The sequence below is a fragment of the Sitophilus oryzae genome, unplaced genomic scaffold (genome assembly GCF_002938485.1).
Source record: "Sitophilus oryzae breed Bouriz unplaced genomic scaffold, Soryzae_2.0 scaffold_177_pilon_pilon, whole genome shotgun sequence".
NCBI lineage: Eukaryota > Metazoa > Arthropoda > Insecta > Coleoptera > Curculionidae > Sitophilus > Sitophilus oryzae.
This window is the reverse complement of record NW_022146479.1, coordinates 2882120-2908082: the sequence shown is the minus strand read 5'-3', so window position 1 is coordinate 2908082 and position 25963 is coordinate 2882120. Positions and strand designations below refer to the sequence as shown.

The window sequence follows — 25963 nt, the reverse complement described above, 5'->3', positions numbered from 1 at the left end:
TAAAAAATTATCCACTTTACCAAAACGAAACAAAATAACAAAACTTGTTGCGCACAATTTGGCAATTTTGATGCAAGTTTAAATGATGAAATAAATATTCGGCAGGTCTGATGCAGCAGGAAAACAACATACAAATTACTATTTAACTAGAACCATCAAAAACAGATGTCTACCAGTGGCGGACCTTCAATAAGTGCACCGTGTGCACGTAAACCCTTAAGTTTACTGCCTCTTCTTGAGAAAAATATTTGAAGGCACCAAATAGGAGTAATTATGAATAGAATAATTATGATTTTCAACATTGCCGAAAGAGTTAACATGATTAAATAGCATTTTGCTGTAAATAGTCTCCGCGCTGTCGGATATGTATGAGTCATATTTTTGTTGTTTTTTACTCTGTGCCCTGTGTCCCATGAATGCTGACAAATCTTAGATTTGTGAAAGTCGCCTTTTCTTAAATAATCTTTATGTTCTTTAAAGGGTCTAGATGTTTTACCAGTATAAAATTTGTCTCATTCATATGGTATTTGGTTAGGTTGGTTACGAACAAAAAATGTAACATACACATTTTTTGTTTGTTGTCTAGTGTTCATTAGTTTAGTGTGTGTTTTGGTTTGGAAGTTGTTTGTGTTAAAATGGATCTAAGTGTATTTTCTGTTTTGAAAGATGTTCGTATGTTATATTGTTTTCTTATTCTTCTTATTTTTTGCGAAATACCTCGTATGTATGGAATTGTAAGTTGTATATATTGTATATTGTTATCATTGCGTGTATTCTGTCTATGATTTGGGGTTTGCATTTCGTTTAATATTAGTGATTATTGTTAGTGGATAGTCGTTTTTTATTAATGTATTTTTTATGTGGTTTACAACCTTAGGATCTTTTAATTTGCAGCCATAAGATTGACGATTTAATAACCCAAAAAAATATTTATAGCCATGGTTACGAGACAATTTGTTTTCTCAAAATGTCACCGCTCGCCGCCACTGCTGTCTAGTGTTTAAATCCAACAAATTCGATATTTTCCACAAAAAAAAGCAAAAAGAGGCCACAAAATATATTTCAAATTGAACATCTATCAAGAACAAACCACGAGCATTGATTGAAATAACCAAATATGCTACGTTCTACCTGAATTCAAATATCTAAAATATTTTAGTATCATAACTTTCCTGGCCATTTTCAATGAAAAATTCCTCTAAAAATAATTATTTATATTATATTTCCCATATAAATGTAAAACCATAAAATTCATTTATAGCACAAATTACTTCTAAATTGTCACAAGTAATATAATTGATTACTCAGTTAAATGGTATTATTGTTGATTTTTATTACACAAGCAAATGTAATTAAATTTCCTTTGGGGCGATGATTTATCAAAACACCCTCTGAAATTTTCGGCAGGCCTAAATTTATTGTTTTAATTTTCTTTGAACTGTTTTTTATTGCTCAAAAACATCCAATAAGTATTTTTTAATTATTGTTTTTACGTTGTTTATTACTAAAAAGTAATTTCAAATGATAAAAATATAATAAATAATTATGGATAATGTATAGTTTATTATATATTTTTAAAAAATAACCTTCACCATTTTATCAAGAAAACAATAGTTTTAAAAATAATGAACATCATGTGAACATCATTACAGTATGTTTTTGTATATAATAAAGAGAAATTTTAAAACAAATAATTGTAAAACAATAAAATATTATTTAACATACTTAATGCCTGATTTACTTATAAGACAAAAATTGAAATTATATTACCTTCCTCATTCTGTCAATAATGCAAAAAAATATAATTTGATGATTTTTGGAAATTCATCAAATGTATGATGTATTACATGTATATGTATAAAGACCTATACCTAAGTTTAGCAGTTTTTGAAATATTTTCTATTTTATATCAAAAATTTCATTTGTATAGAGCAAAAAATAATTCTCCTTGCCTCTTTACAAAAAATAAACCCAGAAATTACATTTTTTATAGCGTTTAAAATTATTTCCTCTGTACAAACAGACTTTACCTTTATGAACTTGTTTAAAATATTTTATCTATATTATTTTAATATCTAACTTTCAAAAACAAACTCAAAATTAATTACACCATATCTAAAACAAGTTTTTTGAAAGTACGATGGCATTTTTCTTTAATTTCAGTAAACAGCTTAAAGAATCATTAAATTTATTCACATTCAAGGAAAAACTAATTAGTACATTAATATACAGATTATATTTTAGTATAAAAAGAGAAAAAATTATATTCTTTGTTAGACGATAGATATACTTCAAACAAAAAGCTCTTTAAAATGAAAATTTTCAGTGTTTTAATTTTCGTTGCATTGGCAGCCTTGGCAGTGGCAGGTAAATCCCATACTGTTTTTTAAAATCATATTTTACCAAATGTTTTTAATCAAATGAATATTGCTCATATCATATTGTTACTCAAATACTATCTCATTTTTTGGCAAAAGCGTATAGAATTTGATAGATTATTTATTTTATTAATTATTTATGCTGCAACAGAAATTTCGAAATAATGTAGGATAAATTAAAACATATTAAAAATAAAAGAGGCTAAATATTATTACCTCTGTTTCATAAAATTTTGTATTTAATTAAGAATTACCTATTATTACAATATTTCAATTAAATTTAATTTATCTTTCGAAAATTCTAGAACTTATTTTATAAATTATACGTATTTAGAAATAATGTGGAGAAATATTAAAATCATTTAAAAATATTTTTTTGCTGTTTGTTTGTACTTATATCAATTTATTTATTATTTTCAGCACCCCAGTATTATGGCGGGTAAGTACCTGTATACAGGGTGTTTCAAACATGTGCCATCTGTCGTGGGGAGATAGATTCCTCTCGTAAAAATAAGATTTATTTCTTATATTAATATACCATTATTATTATACATACCAAAGTATCATTATTTTTTGAGAGAATTTACTGTAGATAGCACTGTACATCAGTGTTATAAATTTTTTAAAAATTTAGTAATAAATTATATTAAATAAATATTCTATTAATTTTATTTTAATTTTATTAATTGTCATTAATAAAATTGCGTTTATCAAAGATTATATATCAGAAAAAATATCAAGATTCAACTTATAATCGGCCGACACACTTTTACTAATAAGAGAAAAAGTCAGTGACGCACGTGTTTTTTTAGAAAAATATTCCAGTGATAACCCATATGCTCATCCCTAGTGAATCTTTCGACACTATTTTTAGCATTAAAATATATGTAGCACTCATAGTAACCAAAGTTCATTCGAATCACTAAAAGAACTTGGAAGAAAATTATGATAAATCGAAAAATAAAATAATAAAGACTTTAACCTCCTGTCCTATTTTCATGTGAGGAATCTCCCCACGAGATATGGCACATGTTTTTTGAAATACCCTGTATAAATAATGTAGATTTTACAAAATTTATTTCTATACAGAATGTTCCCCGATCATATTTAAAAGAGGTGTTTTTAATCATTAACTTTTTAAGTAAAATGCATTCTTCATAAAAGTTTTGGGTTGTTCATATTTTCAATTTTCTCTAAACCTGCATAGAAAAGAATAAACAAAATTAATCATTTCAGAACAAGTAATTTTCTTTAACAATACATTTTTCTAAAAATGATAATAATATAAAAAAATATCCTCTTGTAAAGACAATCCGGGAACATACTGTATAATTTTTTTATATTTAACTAAAGAAAATGTATCTTACCCAAAAAACATATTTGATCTGAATTAAAATGGACTAGAAGTAAATAATTTAAAATCTAAATAAATAAAACAAAAATCAGGTTGGTTACACATGTTACACAATTTACAACTCAAGATCGTCTGAAATGATTTTAATGATCTCTGATTTGTTGGATTCGTCTCCGATAAAATATTTGAAAAATTGACGGAAAAAAATGACTCAAAAAAATAATTTTTAAATAAATTATGTTCGGAACAACCAAACAAAAACATTGAGACCAAATGACAACTCTCAAATCGATTGGATCATTCCAGATTCGGTCGGAAATTAGCCAGACCTGCTAGTCTATTAATAAAAAACAAACACAAATATATTTTTTAATATTTACTAAGAGCAATAATTTATTCAAAATAATATTTCTTAGATCCAGTGCAGGAGCTAATGCCTACTCAGGAAGTCTTGGCGGACATCTAGTAGTTCCAGGGGGACTTGTGCCAGGATTGTAAGTAAAGTACACATCTTTTAGTAAAACATCATTTGTACACCAAAACACTCTACTTTGAACTTTATATCAATGTTGCAGAAATCTGCAAAGCTCAAAGTTACCTAAGTGTTAACTGCATATAACACTGCATTTTGGTAAAGTATAGTCTCCCCATCGAAGAAGAAAGTATATGACAGTGAGACTTCCACCGCATATTTTTCAGATTTCGGTCTGTCGTCAGATTCAGGTCTGTCGTTAATTCAGGCGAATTTTTTCGTCTCTGCTCTGATTCTCTGAATTTCTCCACCATTCTACGGGGTGCGTCTCGAAAGTGGCTCACCCCTGACTTTTTTATTTTATGAGATAAAAAAACGAGATTTGACGTGTTAGTATATGACATAAATTAGTATTGATTGACGTATTTAATTGTTTTTCGTCACTTGCTGGTTCACCGGAAATGTGACTACAACTTTTAAATTTTAAATGGCACCCTTAAGATATTTTTGCTTTATTTAATAGAAAATGACACACTTAATAGAATGACATATCATATGTCAACATTTGACATTTTCGCTTAAAGAATCGTATTTTAAATTTCAATCTAGAGTACCATGGCTGTGTTAAAAATACTAATTTTTAATCATGGAGCTTTGGAAAAATTTGATACCACAAACTTTTATATTTCGGTAAAATTCTCGTAATGAACCGCATGTTACAATTTCAAATAAATCATATGCGAAAATGTTAAAAGCTGACTACAACTATATGATGACATATGATATGTCATTTTTACTTTTCTATCGAGGGTGTCATTTAAAAATCAAAAGTTGTTGTCATTTCCAGTGAAACAGAAAGTGACCAAAAACAATTGAATACGTCAATCAATCTTAATTTATGTCATATTCTAATATACAAAATATATATCTATATATATATATTATATATATATATATAAATATCGTTTTTTTATCTGATATAATAAAAAGTTATAGGAGTGAGCCACTTTTGAGATGCACCCGGTATAGAGATTTGTTGGCTACTCACTGTTTTGTGGCCATTTTTGTGACTACAGAAAGGTTCATTGATGAGCTTTGTTTGGCCAATTCATCTGTCTTTTCGTTACCCTCCTGTATCTGTTATTTTTAATTGATATTTATCAACCATCTTATTTATCTTAACAAAATTACCTATTGAAATATTTTAAAAATTATATTAGAACCATATTTCACAACACAATTATGTAATTATTTCAATAAGCCTATTAAGGGATAAATAAATGGTTATTTGGCATATAGTATGTCGAAATATCTATAATTCAAGTAGGTACTTACAAAGATTATATTATTTGATTTTTTTTATTAATTTCAGTGGAGAATCAAGATCATACGCCAATGCCGGTTCAAACTCATTTGGAGGACTTCCTTTTGGTAATTCTTTAATTATATTTAATATACCACACGATCGAGAAAAAAAACGGCGTCAAAAACGGCTGGGGCATGACAATCGAGGATAATTAGTGTTAATAATCTTTGACAAGATTATCGCGTTTGCAGATTGACCTGGCCAAAATTATTATCGTTCCCCAGCCCTCTTTGACGCTGTTTTTTTTTCGATCATGGTATAACACATTTTAATGTTATCATAACTTATTTATAATATTTTATATTTATTTTAGGAGGAGTTTCAGGTGCATCTGCTGGGGCCCAATCAGGCAGCTATTTAGGTTGAAAATGCCTGTAATTACATAAGATTGTATAATAAACAACTGTAACATAAAAATGCTTCTTTTATTTATATGGTGTGTTCAACAATCATTCAAATCTACGTCATCAATATTATGGAGAAGTCATAAAAAGATTAGATGCAATCTTTAAAAAAATAAAATCACCAGTAATAACAAAATACATTTTATTAAAGCTAATAAATCTTATTAGTACTATTTTACTGTAGATAATAATAACTATATTTACAGAACTTAAAATACATACAATATAAATCATAGCTAACTGAGAAATAATTTATTAATATATTAAATAAAAAATAATTTAAAACTAATTTAATATTTACAAAATAAATAAATAAAACTAAATTAATTTTAAGGTATAACACTCATCTTACTGATAGAAGCCCCTGTTAAAATTTATTTATCATATTTTATTTATTATTAATCACAGTTAGTTTTAAAACAACCCTTGACTAAATGAAAAAGAAGTAAAATTATGCCATGGAGTTTTTATTTACTTTAATATGAGATTCTCCCAATATATTTGGGCAAAAAATTATAAAATTCTAATATAATAATACAAATATATACAAAAAAAAATATTTTAATAATTGTTATGTGTGTGCTTATTTTGTAATTTGTGTCATTTTCAGTCGATTTTAGTACAAAAGAGTTTTAGTTAATTACAATATTATAATCTCTGCATAATTCAGCAACATGTCACTGTTCAATATTGTTTTTATCACAACCATGAAAGTGCAATCTTACAGAAATAATTTGACGAAAGTCAATAGAAATCTACCAACCAGAATAGAAAGATCAAGAAATTTAATATTTTCCATTATGATCAATACCTTAACATAATCATGTTTATAATCATCTATCTTAGTTGGAACTATAAAGAAAATCAAGATCACCAGAATACGCCTGATGCTATTTAAATGATCTAATTAAGTTTTAAAATCTATTAGAGCTTAAAATTGAGCTTCAATGTCCCTTCGCTGGATTTTTCTTAACTGAATCGCAAAGTTTTCTCATTTTACTTTAGCCCTACTAAATTAAACTATTATAAAATCATAGTTCAAAGTAAAACTGTTAATAATTTTCTTTTTTAGTTCTGGGATCCTCCTAGCAACGAGTCCATACCTGTTCCCAACACATCTTTCAAGTAAAAATACCTACCTAATACTTTCTTAGCGTTATTGTTTGGTTTACTACTTTGGAAAATGACAAGACAGAACACATCAGAAAATTCTCAATGATTGGATGCAATGGTTCCAGATCATTTTCTAAGAAAGATATCATCTGAGGCACATTAACAAATAAGTCATCATCAACTTTGAGAACATATTTTGCGTTTTTGCAATGACACTTTGCGTATTTCAGGCACATTATTGTTTTGTAAGTGAGGTTCCTATAGGTATCCAACGAATTTCCTTGGGCTATATCCTTAAGTAGTTTGGATTGAGCTACATCGACAGGATCATTCAGCACAAACAAAATTATTACATCATCACATTTTAGACTATCCCATGTCTTCTCTGATGACATTTCTCTTTCCAATGTTGCCTGGACTGGACGGAACCAAGATCAAAAGAAGCAGTTTTTTTATCTGAACATATCTGATCGTTTAAAATAAAAAATTAATCTATGTAATTTTAAATAATCTCAACTAAAGCTCAAAATTGAGCTTCAAGTGTTCTTTTACTGGACTTTTCTTCACTACATCCCAAAGTTTTCTCATTTTACTTTCAGCCATACTAAACCAACCGATAATAAAATCATAGTTCAAAGTAGAATTGTCAATAAGTTTGCTTATTCTTCCCGAATCCAAAACATAGCTTCCAATACTCACTCGTTTCAGTTCTGGGATCCTCCTAGCAACCAATCCATACGTGAAAACATCTTCCAAATAAAAATACCGAACTTTCTGAGCAATTTGGTAAAACTTAGGAACTACATCTCTGGAGAATAATGCTACCCAGCCTGCACAATACACTGGGTAGTATGTATCAGGAAACTCCTCATAAGTAGCCATATATTTTCCCAAATAAGGATCATTTCTATCTCTAACTACCTTGGAAGAGGACAAGACAGAACACATAAGAAAATTCTCCGGATGCAATGGTTCCAGATCATTTTCTAAAAAAGATATCATCTGAGGCACATTAACAAACACGTCATCATCAACTTTGAGAACATATTTTGCGTTTTTGCAATGATACGTTGCGTATTTCAGGCACATTATGGTTTTGTAAGTGAGGTTCCTATAGGTATCCATCAAACTTCCTTGTACTATATCTTCAAATTCTTCATTTTCAATCAGTAGTTTGGATTGAACAGATTCATCACCAGGGTCATTCAGCACAAACATAACTTTTACATCGTCTCGTTTTAGACTACCCCATGTCTCCCTGATGACATTTCTCTTTCCGATGTTGCCTGGAGCTGATGGAACCAAGATCAGAAGAAGCAGTTCTTTATCTGAACATGTTTGGTTGTTTAAAATGTTGAACTTGAAACCAGTGAGGTTGTTAAGTTGACTGTAGTCCTGTTCTGATAGTACTAGCTGCTCTTGTGTGCTGACTAAAGTTTTTCGTATGACCAGGTTGTCTTTGTATATGAATAGAAGAATAAAAAATTGAGCTGTAATGCAGATGAGGAACAGCTGATGCCTTGTTTGCATGTTTATTTCTTCCTGAAATTAAAATAAATAAGTGTTATTAGAAATTTATTTTAAGGGATTAATATAAATCAAACGCTGGCATGTTTAACAGTAATTTTCAGAAATAATGCTTAGCGTTTAACGATAAAACGTCACATATCATGAGTACCTTTTGACACAGCATAGTTTTTTTTTGGAAAATTGCGATGTTAATAAAATATTTTAGCATTTTAAGGAGGACAATAATTAAATAAGATAAACAAAATGTGTTTTGCAAATAAAGTATATGTAAAGTGTCCAGACATCCGTCATAACGGACAGTCCGTCATTCAACATTGTCCATTCAAATGACCGTCAATTGAATTCGATCAAATGAAGATTAAGTTATCTTAGAAAAAATTAGCGAGTGGAAGCAAAATTATACTAAAATATATATAAAATGGGTGGTTTGGTTTGGTTGGAACAACACATTTTTCTTTGGAATTTATTTCCTACTTTATCATACAAAAAATTGTTCCATTTCGTGTTGCTTCTTACAGAAAGGGTATATTTACAGTGTTCAATAAGTTGTGGACAGGTACAGAAAAGACACAATTATCTCTACAGTTTTTAAAATGTTTGGTAATTAAAAAATGCTTACGAAGAGATCTGGAGAATAGTTTCAAAAATTCTAGTTCATAGTTTCTACTGTATTTTTATATTTTTTATTTCTTTTAACCAAAAAAATTTGGTAAATACATGTTTTAAGCTTAGCTCATATAAATGTTTTTTGAAATTCAATCAGAATAAACTAAGAAAGTGCGTAACGCACTTTTTTGTTCTGAACCATTCTTGTCTGATAAAAATTTTGTCAAAAATTAAATGGTGGGGGAGCAAAAAAGGTTAAACATCTTTACGTTCAAACGTCGATACCTCTGGGTTTGGGATGAACCTTAGACTAAAACTTCTAGACGGAGCAAGTCATTCATAAATCTACTACAACCATGTTCCACTTAGCCTGCTTAGAATGGAATCACGGAGGTTAAAATATCAATGAAAAGCCTTGAGTGGGGATAAGAACTTGGGACAGCAAATTTGGCGCGGCGATACTGGCCGGACTAATCCAATGGCGTACTGGTTTTCGCAATTTCCGGAATATGAATTTAATTAAATTAATATAAAATTAAAATCGTTCTTTAAAAACCCGTGTTAGCTAGTATAAATCTCAAAATCTTATTTTTATTTTGATTTCCATTTATACAAGACGCCTTAAATTTAATAGCATAGCATTTTAAAATGTCTTTATTTTATTAATTACCGATTTAACATAACATTTTTTTTTCAAATTACTACCATATTAGTTATAATTTTCAAGCTATGTATAAAACTCCGATTTATATATCAATTTAATTTTTATGTATATTTACTAACAGGTGCATTTTTTATTTAATGCTTTATAAAATATTTGTTCATTATTTTATAATCCTAAAACTTTGAAACCAAATTAAAAATAAATTTAAATATCTTTTATGCATGATTTAAATCATGTTCAGTGAATCTTGATTAGCACATACCTTGTGTTTTTCACAAGTGGTTCGCTCCTATAACTTTTTGATTTTTTCCAAATAAAAAAATGAAATTTTGTATGTTACTAAATGACATAAATCGGGATTGATTGTTTTCAATTACTTGTTTCACCGGAAATGATTTAAACTTTTGAATTTTAAATGGTGCTCTAGGAAATTTTTTTCACTTTATTTGATAAAAAATTACATCATGACCATAGCATTCTAGAGTGAAATTTAAAAAATACCAATAAAAAACAACTACAATATAAACAAGCAGGTTTAACTTTGACAATTAATGACAATCGACAGTAATTTTACAATAAGTTTTTACAAATTAGTTGAAGGGTTGTTTTTTACCCTAACTTTAAAACACCCTGTGCAATAATTTCAAGAGCAAATTTTCCTAAAACATTATTTTTTAGTGAGAACCCCCATCCTGAATATCATCAGTCATGTTAACACACGCCTTGGTTAATTTTTAAGAGCAAAATGAACTGGCCACAAACATTTTGCAATGTTTTCGATTATTATCGTTTCTTTTTAATGTTATTCTTCATTCATCTACCCGAAGCCCCATCTCGGGATATTAAAATATAACATCACATTTAAATTGTTGGTGGCAATTTCATTTCGCTCTTAAAAATGAACCAAGGCATGTGTGCATGAGTTAAAAACAAAATGCTCAGGAGACATGGTTCTGATCGAAAAATACTGTTTTACGAAAAGTCACTCACTAAATTATTGCACAGGATGTTTTAAAGTTAGCGTAAAAAACAGCCGTACAATTAACCCTGTATAATAAACCAAATACTGAAGTTTATAAAAAACTGAATTTATTAATTAAAGTTGATATATAAAGTTTGCCAAAAAAATCATTAAAATAGGGCTAAAAGTAAAAGAAATATCACATTAAACTTGACGAAAAAATTATCCGTTGGGTTTTTACTACATCTGAGTGTATATTAAAAATATATTTAAAAAATACATAAACAGACACATACATAAAATATAAAATATAGGAATTATTAATATATTCGACTATAAAATGGGTATTTACTTTGTAGGAGCGAAAAAAAACGGGAATCCATGACACTTATCATTAATTGTTTTTGATCAGAAATTTTGAAGGCAACACTGGCGCCTTTTTTTGCGATCATACGATTTTTACGGGAGCATTGCATTAGACAACATAACAAAGAACAAAATGTAGGTATTTCCAATTTACAGATGGTTTACACTGGGCCTACCTAAAGTACCTTTTTTTTGTCTAGGTAAATATTTTTCTTTGTTGTGGTTTATGATTATGATGCAATCTTCCTATGAAACTTCTCATGTAAATAACCATCAACTATAAAATTATTTATATTTTATATAGTATGTAATTACTAAGTTCCAATGTGGTTAAATAATAATTTCTTTAATTCATCAATCTTGATTTAAAATGAAATGTAACGCTACTGTTTCGAAAGAATCACGTATTTTATGGTAGGTCAGTACTTGCCTGTGAAATGACACATCAGGATTTTTCGAACTATTTTTCTTGCAAACTTGGCACATATCAACCATGATTATACAATATTTATAATTTTTATATCGAATGTCACTTTTTAAAATAATAAATTCACTACTTTTCAGTCAGAAAACACAAAAACACCTACAACGAAATAATCGCAAACACACGTGCCGCCAGTTTACTACGTCCAGATAAGAATTCCAATGTTGCCACGTTGACTGAACTATTTTCTGCTGATTAGATTAAATTATTTATTTTTCTATTTTTATTTAAGAGAACTGTTGTTTTACTTGCTTTAATCACTTAGTAAATGCTTATTATATACCATATAATAATTTTTAAACGTAGCATAATAAATTATATTTTATTAAATAACTTAAAGATAAGTATGTATAATGAATATTCCCTGTTATAACGATAAACTGCATGATATGGCACAATTGTCCCGCAAGACCATTAGACCGTATCTCATCGAAGGAGCCAAACAATGGATCGGCTCGCGCTCTCTATTGTCTTACTCTAAGGGATGAACTGATTTTAATCTAAATTGGTGCCGAAAAAAGCGCTTTTTGCTGTACTGGTGGAGTTATTAGCTCTATTATAATTACTTTGTTAATAGTCACTAGAGGGCGCTCTTTTTTAGCTCTCCAAATGCTGATTTTGTCAAAAAGTCAAATGGTATGCTACGATTTTTATATCACATCAGATTAAAAAAGAGGGAGATATACAATTAACAATTTTATCTAAACGTTATATAAACAATATAATGCCGAAGGCCGATAATACATTTTTTTAAAATAACAATTGAAGTGGGTAAATAAAAAAAATAAAAAAGTACCCTTATCTTTTTATGTTAAGTGCTCTTACGCATTACGCATTCAAAAAGTTTATTATATAAAACAAAATTATTGTAACAAATAGATTAATTATTATTTTATAAAAGAAATATTTTTAATAAAAGTATAAAATATATCTTTATTTATTTTAGTCGTTTTGAAGTTTGTTGGTGAAGCAAAATGTTAAATATTTTCAGAGATTAAATAAATAAAAAATAAATACAAAGATGATCATTTTTATTAAAATTTAACAAACTGACAAATTGCATCGACGCATCATAGTCATTCTGGGTGCATGGACGCATCAAATTGACGCATCGGCTCATAGTGAGTATGGGGCTTCAACTACGAAATTTATTTTAACATGTTAGTTCTATTCTTTTAAATTGTGAAAAAAATAAATCGAAAATAATGTTTAAAATTTATTTTAAAATTGATTTCTTTTAATTAGAGATAATTAATAATTTTATTGTTTTTGACTTACAGAATTTTAACGAAATCACTGTCTGTCACTTTAATGTTCTTCGAAACTGTTCGATGTGTACTAAAAATATTTTTTTTTATATTAGATTAGATAAGTTGAATCAATATATTTTTATCTGGCATATTACTAAGAACCGTTGTAGATTTAATGGACGGTAAATTATTTTTTTTCGATCAATTATGTCTTTCGCAAAGCCTATATAATAATAAAAATAAATGTAGAATTTTTGCCAAATTAGTCATTATTATCGATATTACTAATCAACCATCGATTTAAATGAATGTAAATGAATATAATATATGTATCTTTTTTTATATATGAAATAGAACACCTTATCACTGAGTGCGCCGAGACGACGACCATTCGTGCCATGAACCTTGGTACGTCTGATGTCGAGGACGGAGAGCTGGCCTCTGTGGAGCCGTCTCAGATACTGGCTTTTCTTAAAGCCCTGAGACTGTATGATGAGTTATAACTCGTTATAACTCAAGAAAGGCGAACACACAATAGATCTATAAGGTCGCGGTGATTAATTCCCCTCCTAAACATTCTACATTCTACATATATGTATATGAAATGATCTGTTTTTGTTATAAGTTTTATATGTATTGCTACATTACTAACAGACGCCTAAGCAATATAATTATATTATATTATTTATATTTCGTTGGATTAAAAATTAAAAAAGGGCGGCGCACCTCATTCGCCTCGGTTGATTATATGAAAACGGAAAGATGTAAAAACAAAATATTTTATGGGTATATGTGGGGAGGCAATGTGCACAATTTAAAATTATTTTGAAATATACAGGGTGTCTCAGAACTAAGATTCATATCAAAGTTATATTTTTTCTTATGGAACCCACGGTATTTTATTTCATTTTTGGATTCTTGCGCCCAAAAAAAGGCATTTATTATAAGGGTTAAATATGTTTAAAATCCTTGGTTTTTGAGATATTTAAAGATATTTAAATATGCACCCTACAAAAGAATTGATTATTAACACCCTGTACATTACTTTTCAGAATTAATTCTTGTGCTGAGTTAAAGATAATGAAATAAACTTTACTGAAAAATGTTATTGTTACCTTAAATTTATACAGGGGTACCGAAAATTGGTGATCTATTTTAAGGATTTATTTTACATAAAAACTTTGTTATTTCAAATGCAATACCCTGTATTTTCTTAAATAAATCGAAGCAGATTCAAATGCTCTTTCAAACTATATTAGGGTTTCCTATACCTATCTATCTCAGATTTTGAATAAAAAGCGATTGTTAAATAAAATGGCAATCAAGATGGCTGGTATCGCCATGGCAATTTTCTAGTGACAGTTAGTAACTATTTTCAAAATCGAAATTAGTTTATAGACTTTATTTAAATTTATACCAGTTTACTTTTATTTAATTTACCTACAATAGCTTAATAAATAATATTTATTAATATGTATTTATTATTCTATCAAGAAAAACGAAGAAGTAGTTCTTTATTTTCTTTTACGATAACTTGTAGATATATGGATTTTCTATAAAAGAGCCAATTACGGCAAATCCAATTTCTTCACTTCCAACTAAGCTTCCAACGGCAGGTTTCTGCCTAATAGGTTTTTTTATAAACTACACTACCAGCTCTGCGAAACAGGAAATAGGACAAGTTGTTTTTCAAAGGAACACTTACCAGGAAGATTCCTATTTGGATATCTTTGAGCATAAGCTCTTGAAGCCAAGAAATAATTTTCCTCACAAAATAAAATGACTAGTAACATATCCATTCGTTCCGCCAGCACATATGGCTTTATTTTTCTTCATAAGATAAAGAATACTTACTTATTAAACTATTATGGGTAAATTTTAGTAAACTGTTTAAATAATAATGTCCATAAACTAATGTCGATTTTGAAGATAGTTACTGTCACTAGAAAATTGCCATGACGATACCAGCCATCCTGATTGTCATTTTATTTAAAAATCGCTTTTTATTCAAAATCTGAGATAGATAGGTATAGGAAACCCTAATATAGTTTGTAAGAGCATTTGAATCTGCTTCGATTTATTTAAAAAAATTCAGGGTGTTGTATTTGAAATAACAAAGTTTTCATGTAAAATAAAATAAATCCTAAAAATAGATCACCAATTTTTTTGTACCCCTGTATAAATTTAAGGAAGCAATGACATTTTTCAGTAAAGTTTATTCCTTTGCCTTTAAACTCAGCACAATAATTAATTCTGAAAAGTAATGTACAGGGTGTTAATAATCAATTCATTTGTAGCGTGCATATTTAAATATCTTTAAATATCTCAAAAACCAAAGGGTTTAAACATATTAAACCCTTGTAATAAATGCCTTTTTTTGGGCCCAAGAATCCAAAAATTAAATAAAATATCGGGTGTTCCATAAGAAAAAATATAACTTTGGTATGAATCTTAGTTCTGAGACAACCTGTATGTTTCAAAATAATTTTAAATTGTGCACATTTCCTCCCCACATATACCCATAAAATATTTTGTTTCTACATCTTTCCGTTTTCGTATAATCAACCGTGGCGAACGAGGTGCGCCACCCTGTATATGTTAAAGCACTAAGGTTCGACTGAATTCGGATTGTCACGGGGTTTTTTAACAATACATTGTCTCCTCAACGAACACCTCAGTAGATTGAAGCTGAGAAACAACGGCGAATGCAGATTCTGTGGGGAACATGAGGAAACATCTGATCACTGAGTGCGCTGAGACGACAAACGTTCATGCCATGAAGTTTGGTACGCCTGATATCGGAGATGGAGAACTAACCTCTGTAAAACCGTCTCAGATACTGGCTTTTGTCAAAGCCCTGAAACTGTATAATGAGTTATAACACATTATAACTCAAGATAGACACAATAGATCTGTAGAGTTGCAATGATTAACCCCCCACCCATACATTCTGTGGAGTGCTACAAGTCTAATAAGTCCCAGTCAGCCTACAACAATAGTTATGCCTAAATATAAACTAAATAAATTTTATTATTTTACAAATAGGTTAAATAAAGTTATTTTTATCAACATTATTTATAAATGACTGTAAATTTGTCATACTGGTGTATATCAAATCAAATTGTAAACTTTGGGTCGTATATTAATTTAATAATACTAGGAGGGGTCGCCTTATCATGGTACATTTAGAAAATAAACAGGTAATAAGAAATGTTTGTTGTTCGCAATATCTAATCTGTGGTTAAAAATAAATTTTGAAATCTGTGATTTAGAAAAAAAAGTTTACTTTAACTTGCCACAGTACCTCTCTATATAAAATATATACGCGAACATTAATGTATATTAATACAGAGTGAGTCTTAAATAAGTGCACATATTTTCAGTGCCGGTATATCTCGAAAAAGGAACATAGTATTTTCTTTTTACAGTATTTCAAATAAGTCCGATATAGCTGAGTAATTTTACCTTAAAAATTATTTTTTTATGTATCTCCTGATATTTGTTTAGCGGTGTGTCAAATTCAAATGTCGACAATCCCAAACTAATTTCTCTGATTGTTACCAAGATATTCAATAAAAATGAGATCCCCTAGTAGGGATTGTAGATAGTTGAATTAAAATAATATATTTTTTTCAAACGTCACAAAAGTATTATGTATTAATTAATTATATTAAAGCACTTTTACGCCTAAGCAGCAAAGAATATACCAAGAAACTAAGCAGACCTCGGCACGAAAGTACGAAAATATATTATTAACGACATATTGTGACATAAAGTGACAAATTCACGAATGTAATCATTGTTTCTCGATATATAATTTCTTAAAACACTAAATCACCACAATACACCAAAACTCTTTTACTTTTACACTGGACGCGAGTTTCACTAGCCATGTTAGAATCATCAGCAGATGATTAAAACTAATTTTTACGATGTGATGTGTAAAAAAGCCATTTTAACACCTAGGTATAAAAGTAGTAAAGCACTTTTACGCCTAAGCAGCCAAGAATAAGAATATACCAAGAAACTAGGCAGAACAAATATAACCATAGATGATTAAAACTGATTAATCCACAAGTTATATCGACTGACTTTCTTAGTACTATTTCAGGTTATATTAATAAAAATACTGTAATAAATAAAATCAATAAAAATAATATACCACGAAAAAACTGGATATCTAAAGGAATTATAATTTCGATCAGAAAAAAGGAACAACTTTACAAAAAATTTGAAAGAAATCCTGAGCTTTTCTAAGATGAGTATAACACATATAAAAATAAATTAGGAAAAGTAATAAAACAAGCTAAGATAGAATATTTTCAGTCATTAATAAATAAAAATAAAACTAGTGCCAAAAATTTATGGAATACCGTAAAGTCAATAACCGAAGCTAAAAAGAAATCACATATTTTTGAAATTAGAAATAAATTTGGTAAACTAATGAATAATAGCAAAGACATAGCAAATAGTTTTAATCAATATTTCTCCACCATAGGTACAGAATTATCGGGAAAAATTTCTAAATCTGAGCTTCCTATTATTGAACATTTATCAAAATCGCATACCTTCTTTTTAAATCCAACTAATAAATTGGAGATTGGACAAATTGTTAAAACCTTTAAAACAGAAAAGGCACCAGGGTATGATCATATCACATGTAAAACTCTTTAAAATCCATGATACACCTCATTTCGGAGCCTTTTGCGCATGTGGTTAATTGTTGTTTTTCAAGTGGGATTACTCCTCAAGAGTTTAAATTGGCACTGATAACACCAATATATAAGAGCGGGGATAAATACCAATTAGAAAATTATCGTCCCATATCTTTAATAACTGTGTTCACTAAAATATGTGAAAAGATCATTAAGGATAGATTGGTAAAATATTTGGAGAAATTTAATATAATAAGCAATAGACAATTTGGATTCCAAAATAACAAAAGCACACAGGATGCAATACATTGTCTAACAAAACAGATATACCAGTCAGTTGATGAAAGGAAACCTGCACTTAGTGTTTTCCTGGATTTGTCGAAGGCTTTTGACACAGTAAACCATTCGCTGCTTTTAGAAACTTTGGAAAGAATCGGGATTAGAGGTATTCCACTAAATTTATTTAAGAGCTACCTTGATAAGCGAACTCAAATAGTTCAGATTGGTGATTGAAGCAGTGAACAATTACCGGTAACCTGTGGTGTTGATGGTAGTGTCATAAGTTTTGCAGACGATACTGCGGTTTTCTTTTCTGATACGGACTGGAACAAACTACATAAAAAGGCAGAAACTGAATTGAAAAAAATTGTTAACTGGTTAACCAATAAAAAGCTCACAATTAACTATGAAAAGACTAAATTTTTGTCATTCTGTTCATACAGTAAACGTCTGCCAAATTTCAGGACACTTACAATGACGTACAATAATGTTATTATCAATATCCAGTCAGCACCAAAAATTAAATATCTGGGCATAGTAATAGATGAGCATTTGAAGTGGAATTATCATATAGAAACCATAGCTAATACAATAAGATCCATGTTTTATAAATTCAAAATTTCAACATTTAAAAATAATTTATTATTCGTTGATTGAAGCTCGATTACATTATGGTATAATTGGATGGGGTGGGGTGACTGATGTATTCATAAGAAAACTACAAATTGCCCAAAAAAGAATATTAAAAATAATTTATAGGAAACCTATTAGATTCTCTACTGATATGTTGTTCAATGAACTAAAAATATTGGATATTCGACAGATATATTTCTATAACCTTATGACCTTATTGTTTCATAATAAAGATCTCATCAATAATTTAGAACATAATCATAATACGCGATTTAAAGCATATTTTTCAATAAAAACAACTAGATCAAATAAGACGATTGGTCAAAGGAGTTCTTGGTATCTTCTGTCGAGAGCATATAATTTTTTACCCAAGGATTTAAAAAATATTCTAATAACTTCGAATTCCAGAGCTCTATTCAAAAAGCATCTAAAATTGTTTCTGCTAGAATCCAATAGAGAAACAATTGATAGACTCGTGAATGTTCATAACTAAATGTTTGGTCTGGTTCATTGTTTATTGTGTTACTGTGTTGATTTGAAAAAATGTATAGAAATATTTTGTAAAGTATATATTATAGGGTTTTTTTATATAAAATTATTATTAGGGTTTGAGTATAATAATAGGCTATTTTAATAGGCTGTTTTGTTGTCTATAGTAAATGTTTTAGTGATTAGGATATTTGAATATGATTATTATATAAATTAATTTAATATTTAGAATTGTTGAAACATATGTGAATGATGTAGACCATCTGTACACAACTTTTGCTCCTGCAGATGATTTTACGATTGTTACTGTAAAGTGTTTTTTTCTTTGGAACAATAAATATTATTATTATTATTATTAAAACTAAATTTAATCATCTGCTGATGATTCTAACATGGTAGCGAAACGAGCGTTCCGTGTAAATGTGTTTAGTGTTTTGGTGTATTGTGGTGATTTAGTGTTTTATTTTGCTGTTGTAACACAAAAGGTTCTAACCCCCAACTGTAATAATACAGTTTCTTACAAGGAATTATTTTTAATTCTTTTTTGTTATTTGCAACATTTGGGGAAATTGATTACAGTTGGGGGTTGGAATCCTTTGGTGTTACAACAACAAAATAAAACAGCTAAAGTATTTTGGTGAAATTTTATTTTGCTGTTTGAAATGATTTGTGTAGTTTGATAAAAAATAGCATGTTCTATTCGGAGTAAAAACTTTTTTTGCCTCGCCTGTAATGTTAAACGTACAGCCTCGCCACGGAAAGTATTATTTTTACTCATAATAAAACAATATACTATTGTTGCCCCCATAGTTAAATGTCAGAAAATGACATTTGTAAACTCAAAATATACCTAAATTTTAATTATTTTTCCCTAGAAAGTGGGTTTTTGAATAGTTGAAATGATCATAGTGCTCAAAAAAATCAGTTTAATAAAAATAGATCAGAAACAGTTTGCAAATTTTAAAACAGAGAACTTCTATATCTATAGGAACATTGCAAGTTAACCAAAAGCTTGTAAAAATGACTATTACATCTACAATTTCAGGATGTGATTATTTTAACTATTTTTATTAATCAGTAATATAAAATAATAATGGTACTTACATAAAATATCTTCAATAATTTGGAAAAAAAATATAACTTTAACTTCAAAAATGAAAGCTGTATTTTATCGAAAACTTCTGATGAGTTTGAACTCAGTACTAATAATGTATAAATGTCTGAAACAAAAGGATCCTTGATGTGAGTATAAGCGGTGGTATAAGTTAGATAGTACTGATAATGTACATATCTGAAAAAAAAAGAACCGTACAGAGAATAGGCTGATATCAAGATACGTTTGTTATCATTAATGAAAAATGACGCGTGCTAAAAATTTACACTATTCTTGTTTAACATCAGATAAGAGTTTTTAATATAATTTTATTGTATCATATTTCATTCATGTTCCTCATAATTTACTAATTTATTTTTGTGAATTAACTCAATGGCTTTTAATTTCTGCATGAAAATCGGTCCTGATAAATTCTGGTTAATTATTATGTAAAATTACCTCTTGAATCGAAATAGGAACTCCTCACCCATCATTTTGGGGTGAGACACCTCTACCTATTTTTACTGCTTTTCGATAGTTTTGGTGGAATAAAAAGAATTATTTTGACTTCTATATTGATATTTCTGGCGTACTAGAGATAATAAGTATTCTAAAAACATGAAGTACTGTAGGAAGGCGGTAAGCTTTTTTAGGGGGTGTAGTCCGGCTCAAATTGTAATAAGACCAGTAAATGTGATGGTAATAAAGTTATTTGCACATAAAGCAACATTTGCAATATAGAAAATACAGGGTGTCTCAGATTTTAATCGGGAAAATTTAATAGACGATAGAACTTAACGTGTTAAAGTTACTGAAAAAAGAAAAAAAAATTAAGATATTTGAAAAACTATTTAATCAATTTTGATATAACTTGACCCGTTTATAATACTTACTATGGGACTTAATTTGTGTGTGTGATGTAATTAGATTTAAGTTTAATGGCCAGGGGCGGCCTGTTAAATTATTGTCACTGTTAAATTATTTTAAAGAAAAAAATAGGCACACCACTGCTTTTTTAGAAGTTTAATATTATTTTTGGATTTAGTAATTAAAAATATTATTTTTTTGTCTCTTGACTCTTTTGTCTATCTTGCTTACTTCTTGCGAAAAAAATTAAATTCATTTATTCACTCTACCCTGGACAATAAATTAAATAATAATGGTTAGGTTATAGACAAAAAAGTCAGGAGACAAAAAATAATATAATAAATCCAAAAATAATATTAAACTTCTAAAAAAGCAGTGGCGTGCCTATCTCTTCCTTTAAAATAATTTAACAGTGATGCCCCACCGCCGCCCCTGACCATTAAACTTAAATCTAATTACATCAAATTAAGTCCCATAGTAAGTATTATAAACGGGCCAAGTTATATCAAAATCGATTAAATACTGTTTTTTCTTTTTTAAGTAACTTTAACACCCTGTATCTCAAAAAGGAAGCTTTAAATCTTACAAGTTGATATGAACTTTTTGTTTTATTTTTGCAAGTTCTATCGTCTATTAAATTTTCCCGATTAAAATCTGAGACACCCTGTATATAGAGACAGACATAAATTTGTATAACAAAGTTTGTAAGAAAGGTTTACTCTCGGTCAGGATCTTTTGGTCCTGATGGAAAATATCTACTTGCCGCCTTTGCACATCAGACTAGGATTGGTCAAACATTTCTTGAAAAGACAGGTAACACATTTCAATTTTTGAATACCAAATTTGAGACTTTTATACAAGATTTCGTACTTATGTAGAAATATAATAATGACAGTCATCTGCGTGTCTAGTGGGGGTAATGGCGGAACCCCATTAGCCAACACGGTACGCCACGCCACGCCATGCTACCCCACGTCATGAAGATCTCTGCGTATGTTTTTCCATTTAATTACATGTATTGCGTACATGCCATCCCACGTGTGTCATCTGTCCCAGATCTCATGTGTACACTCTTTCCCACGTCGCAACACGTGGACCCACGTGGACCCACGTGGGTTAGCGTGGCGTGGCGTGGCGTGGCGTGTGGCCTAATATGGTCCCGGCTTAAGACCGTCAGCCAGAGAAAAATGCACAACGCGCGGAAAATCCATTGTCTGACTGACGGCTTTTCCTCCAATGGGCAATCAGCTGACGAATATTTTCACATTTCTAGTTATTACCTAAAACTATATTTATTCATTTAACTGGGTTTTTACAATTAAATTAATTTTTTTTTTAAATTACTGTTGTATCATTGACAATAATAAAAATTGTTTGAAACCATAAGAAACACATGTTTGATTTAAAAATAAAAAAAATGGCGCTGGGAGGCACGTATAGCCGCCCATACTTGATAATTTTTTTAACTCAAAAACTGCGACTTTGACTGATTTTGATGTTATTACAAATTTTGTTGCAAATATTATTCCTAATCTTAAATTGAAAACCGCGTTTCGCTAGCTACTGTAATTTTGGAGTTACGATTTTTTAAAATTTTTAACCCCCTCCCATACCCTCTTGCCAACCCCCCACACCCACCAAAAACTAATGGCCAGATTCTCGGGTGCCACAGTATTTTTGTGCCAAATTTGGTTAAAATCGGTTTAGCGGTTTTTGAGTTATCGTGTTACAGACGCCGGACAGACGGACAGACAGACAGACAGACACCATGAAAATATTTTGTATTTAGGTCATTTATGACCCAAATAACTCGTTTTGAGTAAAATTAAAAAATATTTTTTTGCCGATCTTAATAGCCTACCGTACCTATTGGTATGGTCGGCTAAAAACTAAAAACATGTTTTTTTCAACCCTGTTTTTAATAGATTATATTATAAACCTGGTTCTATATTAATACTACTAACTTTCTATTAACTATTTTCAGGAAAAATGGTTATCTGCTAATTAACAGTGCCAATCAATGTAATAATCGTTTTTCTAGAAAAATTCTACGTCAAACTTAAGTTGCGACATACTGCCGTATAGATTTATATCACTCCGTTTTTCCAATTTTATTACTTATGTCATAATTTTGATATTGATTTTTTTCAATCAACGATATTATTTCTCAAAAAAATACTAGATAATAATATATTTAAAATATATTTTAACACAAGTGATCACTAAAAAAATAAAAACTCCAGGTCATAGAATTTTGAATCATACTGTATTTTCTTGATTTTATACGTTGCTAGAGGCATCTAGCCGAAGCTAGTTGAACGACGAGAAGTTAATTATAGATAATACGCGATCAATTATATTAGCTTCAGAAAAACGCCGCTAGATGGCACTAAATAATATAATAAAAACAGATTTTTTAAAAGCAATCTAAAAAAAACATATTTTCAAACCTGTAACATATTTTTGAGAGTATGCAATTTGTTTTGCTATTTTAATTTTTATCCATATTATTAATACAGCGTTTAATATATATTTTAATTTTCTGCCTAAATACAAAAAATAATAAAGCGTTGTATTTTCAGAGCGGATATGAACTTCCGTGTTATAAACTTCTTAAAAATATAATATACCCTATATTTATTTTTCTAAACAAGGTAAAAAATGCATTATTTAACATAGGCAGCCGGATTAAATCAACACAATTTAATATTTCTTTCGATGTTTTGGTTATTGGCTATTCCAAGCTAGTTGAAAGAGCTGTGAGTGAAATTATTGCAGAAATGCATCAAAAACATAAATAACTCTGATTGACAGCGTGTTATCTAAAAGCTGCACAAATTAATTTCCAGTGCAGTTTATTAAGATAGGACGACGGAAAACAAAATTATAATGGTTAAATTAAATTAAATTATTTATAAATAAAAGATACAATTTTAAACTAATCAAAAGATAAATAATGCATTTTTGCCGTATTTATGAGAAAAGTAGTATAGGGTAAATTATATTTTAAGAAGCTCAGAACAAGACAAATAAAATAACAATAACAATATACAGGGTGCCCCATTTAATAAAAAAAACCATCAAAGTTTTAGTGATAGTGTGAAAATGACAGATTCCAGTGAAAAAATAGTTAATCCCCTGGATTCTACGTGAAAACCTCTACGGAACTCAGTTTTCTCCTTTTCAATAAGCTATAGGGTAATCGAGAAACGAGGGGAGGAAAAAAAATTCCGAATTCACCCTGTATTTCAAGAACTAAGAGGGCTAGGACAAATCTGTGTGTAGTATCTTTAGTTTTATAGAGAAATATTTAGGAAAAATGTAAAACACAAGAAAATAGGAAACCCTGTACATACACTAATAAAAGTAAACATTTTCTGAAACATGCCAATCATTTCATGATGATAATAAATCCTGTTTGTTTGAAAATAGCGGTCAGGAAACGTTAACATTCAAACATATCAATCTCTTTTTAAATATTCTTATAGTTCATGTGGTTATTACGTTCTCAAAATAAGTGGCAATTTAGGTTTTCAATAAAATATTTCAGTTTCCAATAAAAAAACGTTTTGACTGGTTTCTGGTAAAATAAAAATCAACATCTTTTTACGAACGCTTTGGCTAACTAAAACTATTTATAGTATATTTATAGGATCTCAGTAAAATAAATAAACGGATATTTAACAGTGGAAGTGGGTTATTTCAAAGGAAAACCTAATTGTTGTTTATTTTCTCTCGAATTTCAACAAAAATATGAGTAACTTCCAGACTAATATTGCAGGATATTAAATACTATATTATTTCTTCTCTGGCGAAATGTTAACAGCAGTTTTATTAACTATATTGATACCAAATAAACTTTTAAATACGTCATCGAGGGCGCGATTTTTAAATTCATTGTTGCCAACCATGAATTGGGCGCCCGGCTGACTAACTGAAATTTAAATTTCCAGCTAGGGATTCAGGTGGTAGCGTCTACTGTCAAGTTGCCACAGTTATTTATTTATTTCCTGACATTGTCATTCGGTTTGACACTTTAGTTTTGTATTACGAGTTTTTGGTTTAAATAAATAGTGTTGTGATACTTTAAGCTTAAAAATATTTACTAGAAGACCTTGCAGTAAAACATTGTTCTTTTTAGAACCTCTCTTATGTTAAGTTTTAGTTTAAGTGTAAGATACCTTAATAGCCGTAAAAAACTCATCGTAACTTTATTAGAATATTTTGAACGGGAAAACGGCAGTAATGGTCCTTTATGTCCCTTAAGAGCTGTTAAAAAGGTGAGTTTTATGGATAAGTTGCGTAACTGTTTATATATTTATAGTTAATTTATTTTTGTTTAGTAAAATATTTTGATTAAAAGAAATCATGTAAAAGTGGGCAACGTTGTGCTGATCAAACTTAATCACGTAACTAAAAGTTTATTTGTTATGAACTATATTTTGAGTTAATACAGCAAATTTACCAGATGCACAGAATGTCTAAACCTGTGTTGCGGTTTCATAGAAAAGAATTCTAGGTTTTTCGCTACTAGAAGAAAATCTACAAAATAAAAAAGTTATTTCTTCTAAACACCACTGCTAGTAAAACAAGTTTACCTAATTAACAAAAATGCTTAACGTTTCAGAAGGTATATTTCCTCTCGTCGTCAAATTCAAACAAACCTAAAAAGCAAAGGAAAAGCTATTTAAAATATCAAAACACAACCATTCAAAAACACTGTGGTTTCTAGCAAATACGTCTATTATAAACCGTTAACTTTTGGTTAAAATGGCATTATATAAAGTCAAACTTCAAATATATATATAATTGATAACTTACTTCGGGTCGAGGGGTGTCTCGTGTTGGAATTACATCTACATTTTCTTAGCAGTCGCTGGATGTCATTGTCATCAGTCTACTATAAATATATGTTAGACGTAGGCAGTCTTGATGGCAGTCATTGGCAGTCGCTTAGCAGTAAAATTATATTTTGGCAGTACATGTACTTTTTTTACTC

At 29.2% G+C, this 25963-nt stretch overlaps 1 protein-coding gene across 1 annotated transcript; it reads right to left on the bottom strand.

Moving 5' to 3' along the window:
• Positions 1–6316: 6316 nt before the first annotated feature.
• Positions 6317–20267, bottom strand: LOC115882384 (lactosylceramide 1,3-N-acetyl-beta-D-glucosaminyltransferase A-like). Its single transcript, XM_030900434.1, has 2 exons — positions 20109–20267; positions 6317–8629 (listed from the first exon to the last, which is right to left on the bottom strand). The coding sequence occupies exon 2, from the start codon at positions 8615–8617 to the stop codon at positions 7604–7606; it is 1014 nt and encodes a 337-aa protein (XP_030756294.1). The 5' UTR covers positions 8618–8629; positions 20109–20267; the 3' UTR covers positions 6317–7603.
• Between the last annotated feature and the right edge of the window lie 5696 nt (positions 20268–25963).

Coding starts and splice junctions, on each gene's coding strand:
- LOC115882384 (XM_030900434.1), bottom strand. CDS start 8,617: ATGCAAACAAGGCATCAGCTGTTCCTCATCTGCATTACAGCTCAATTT.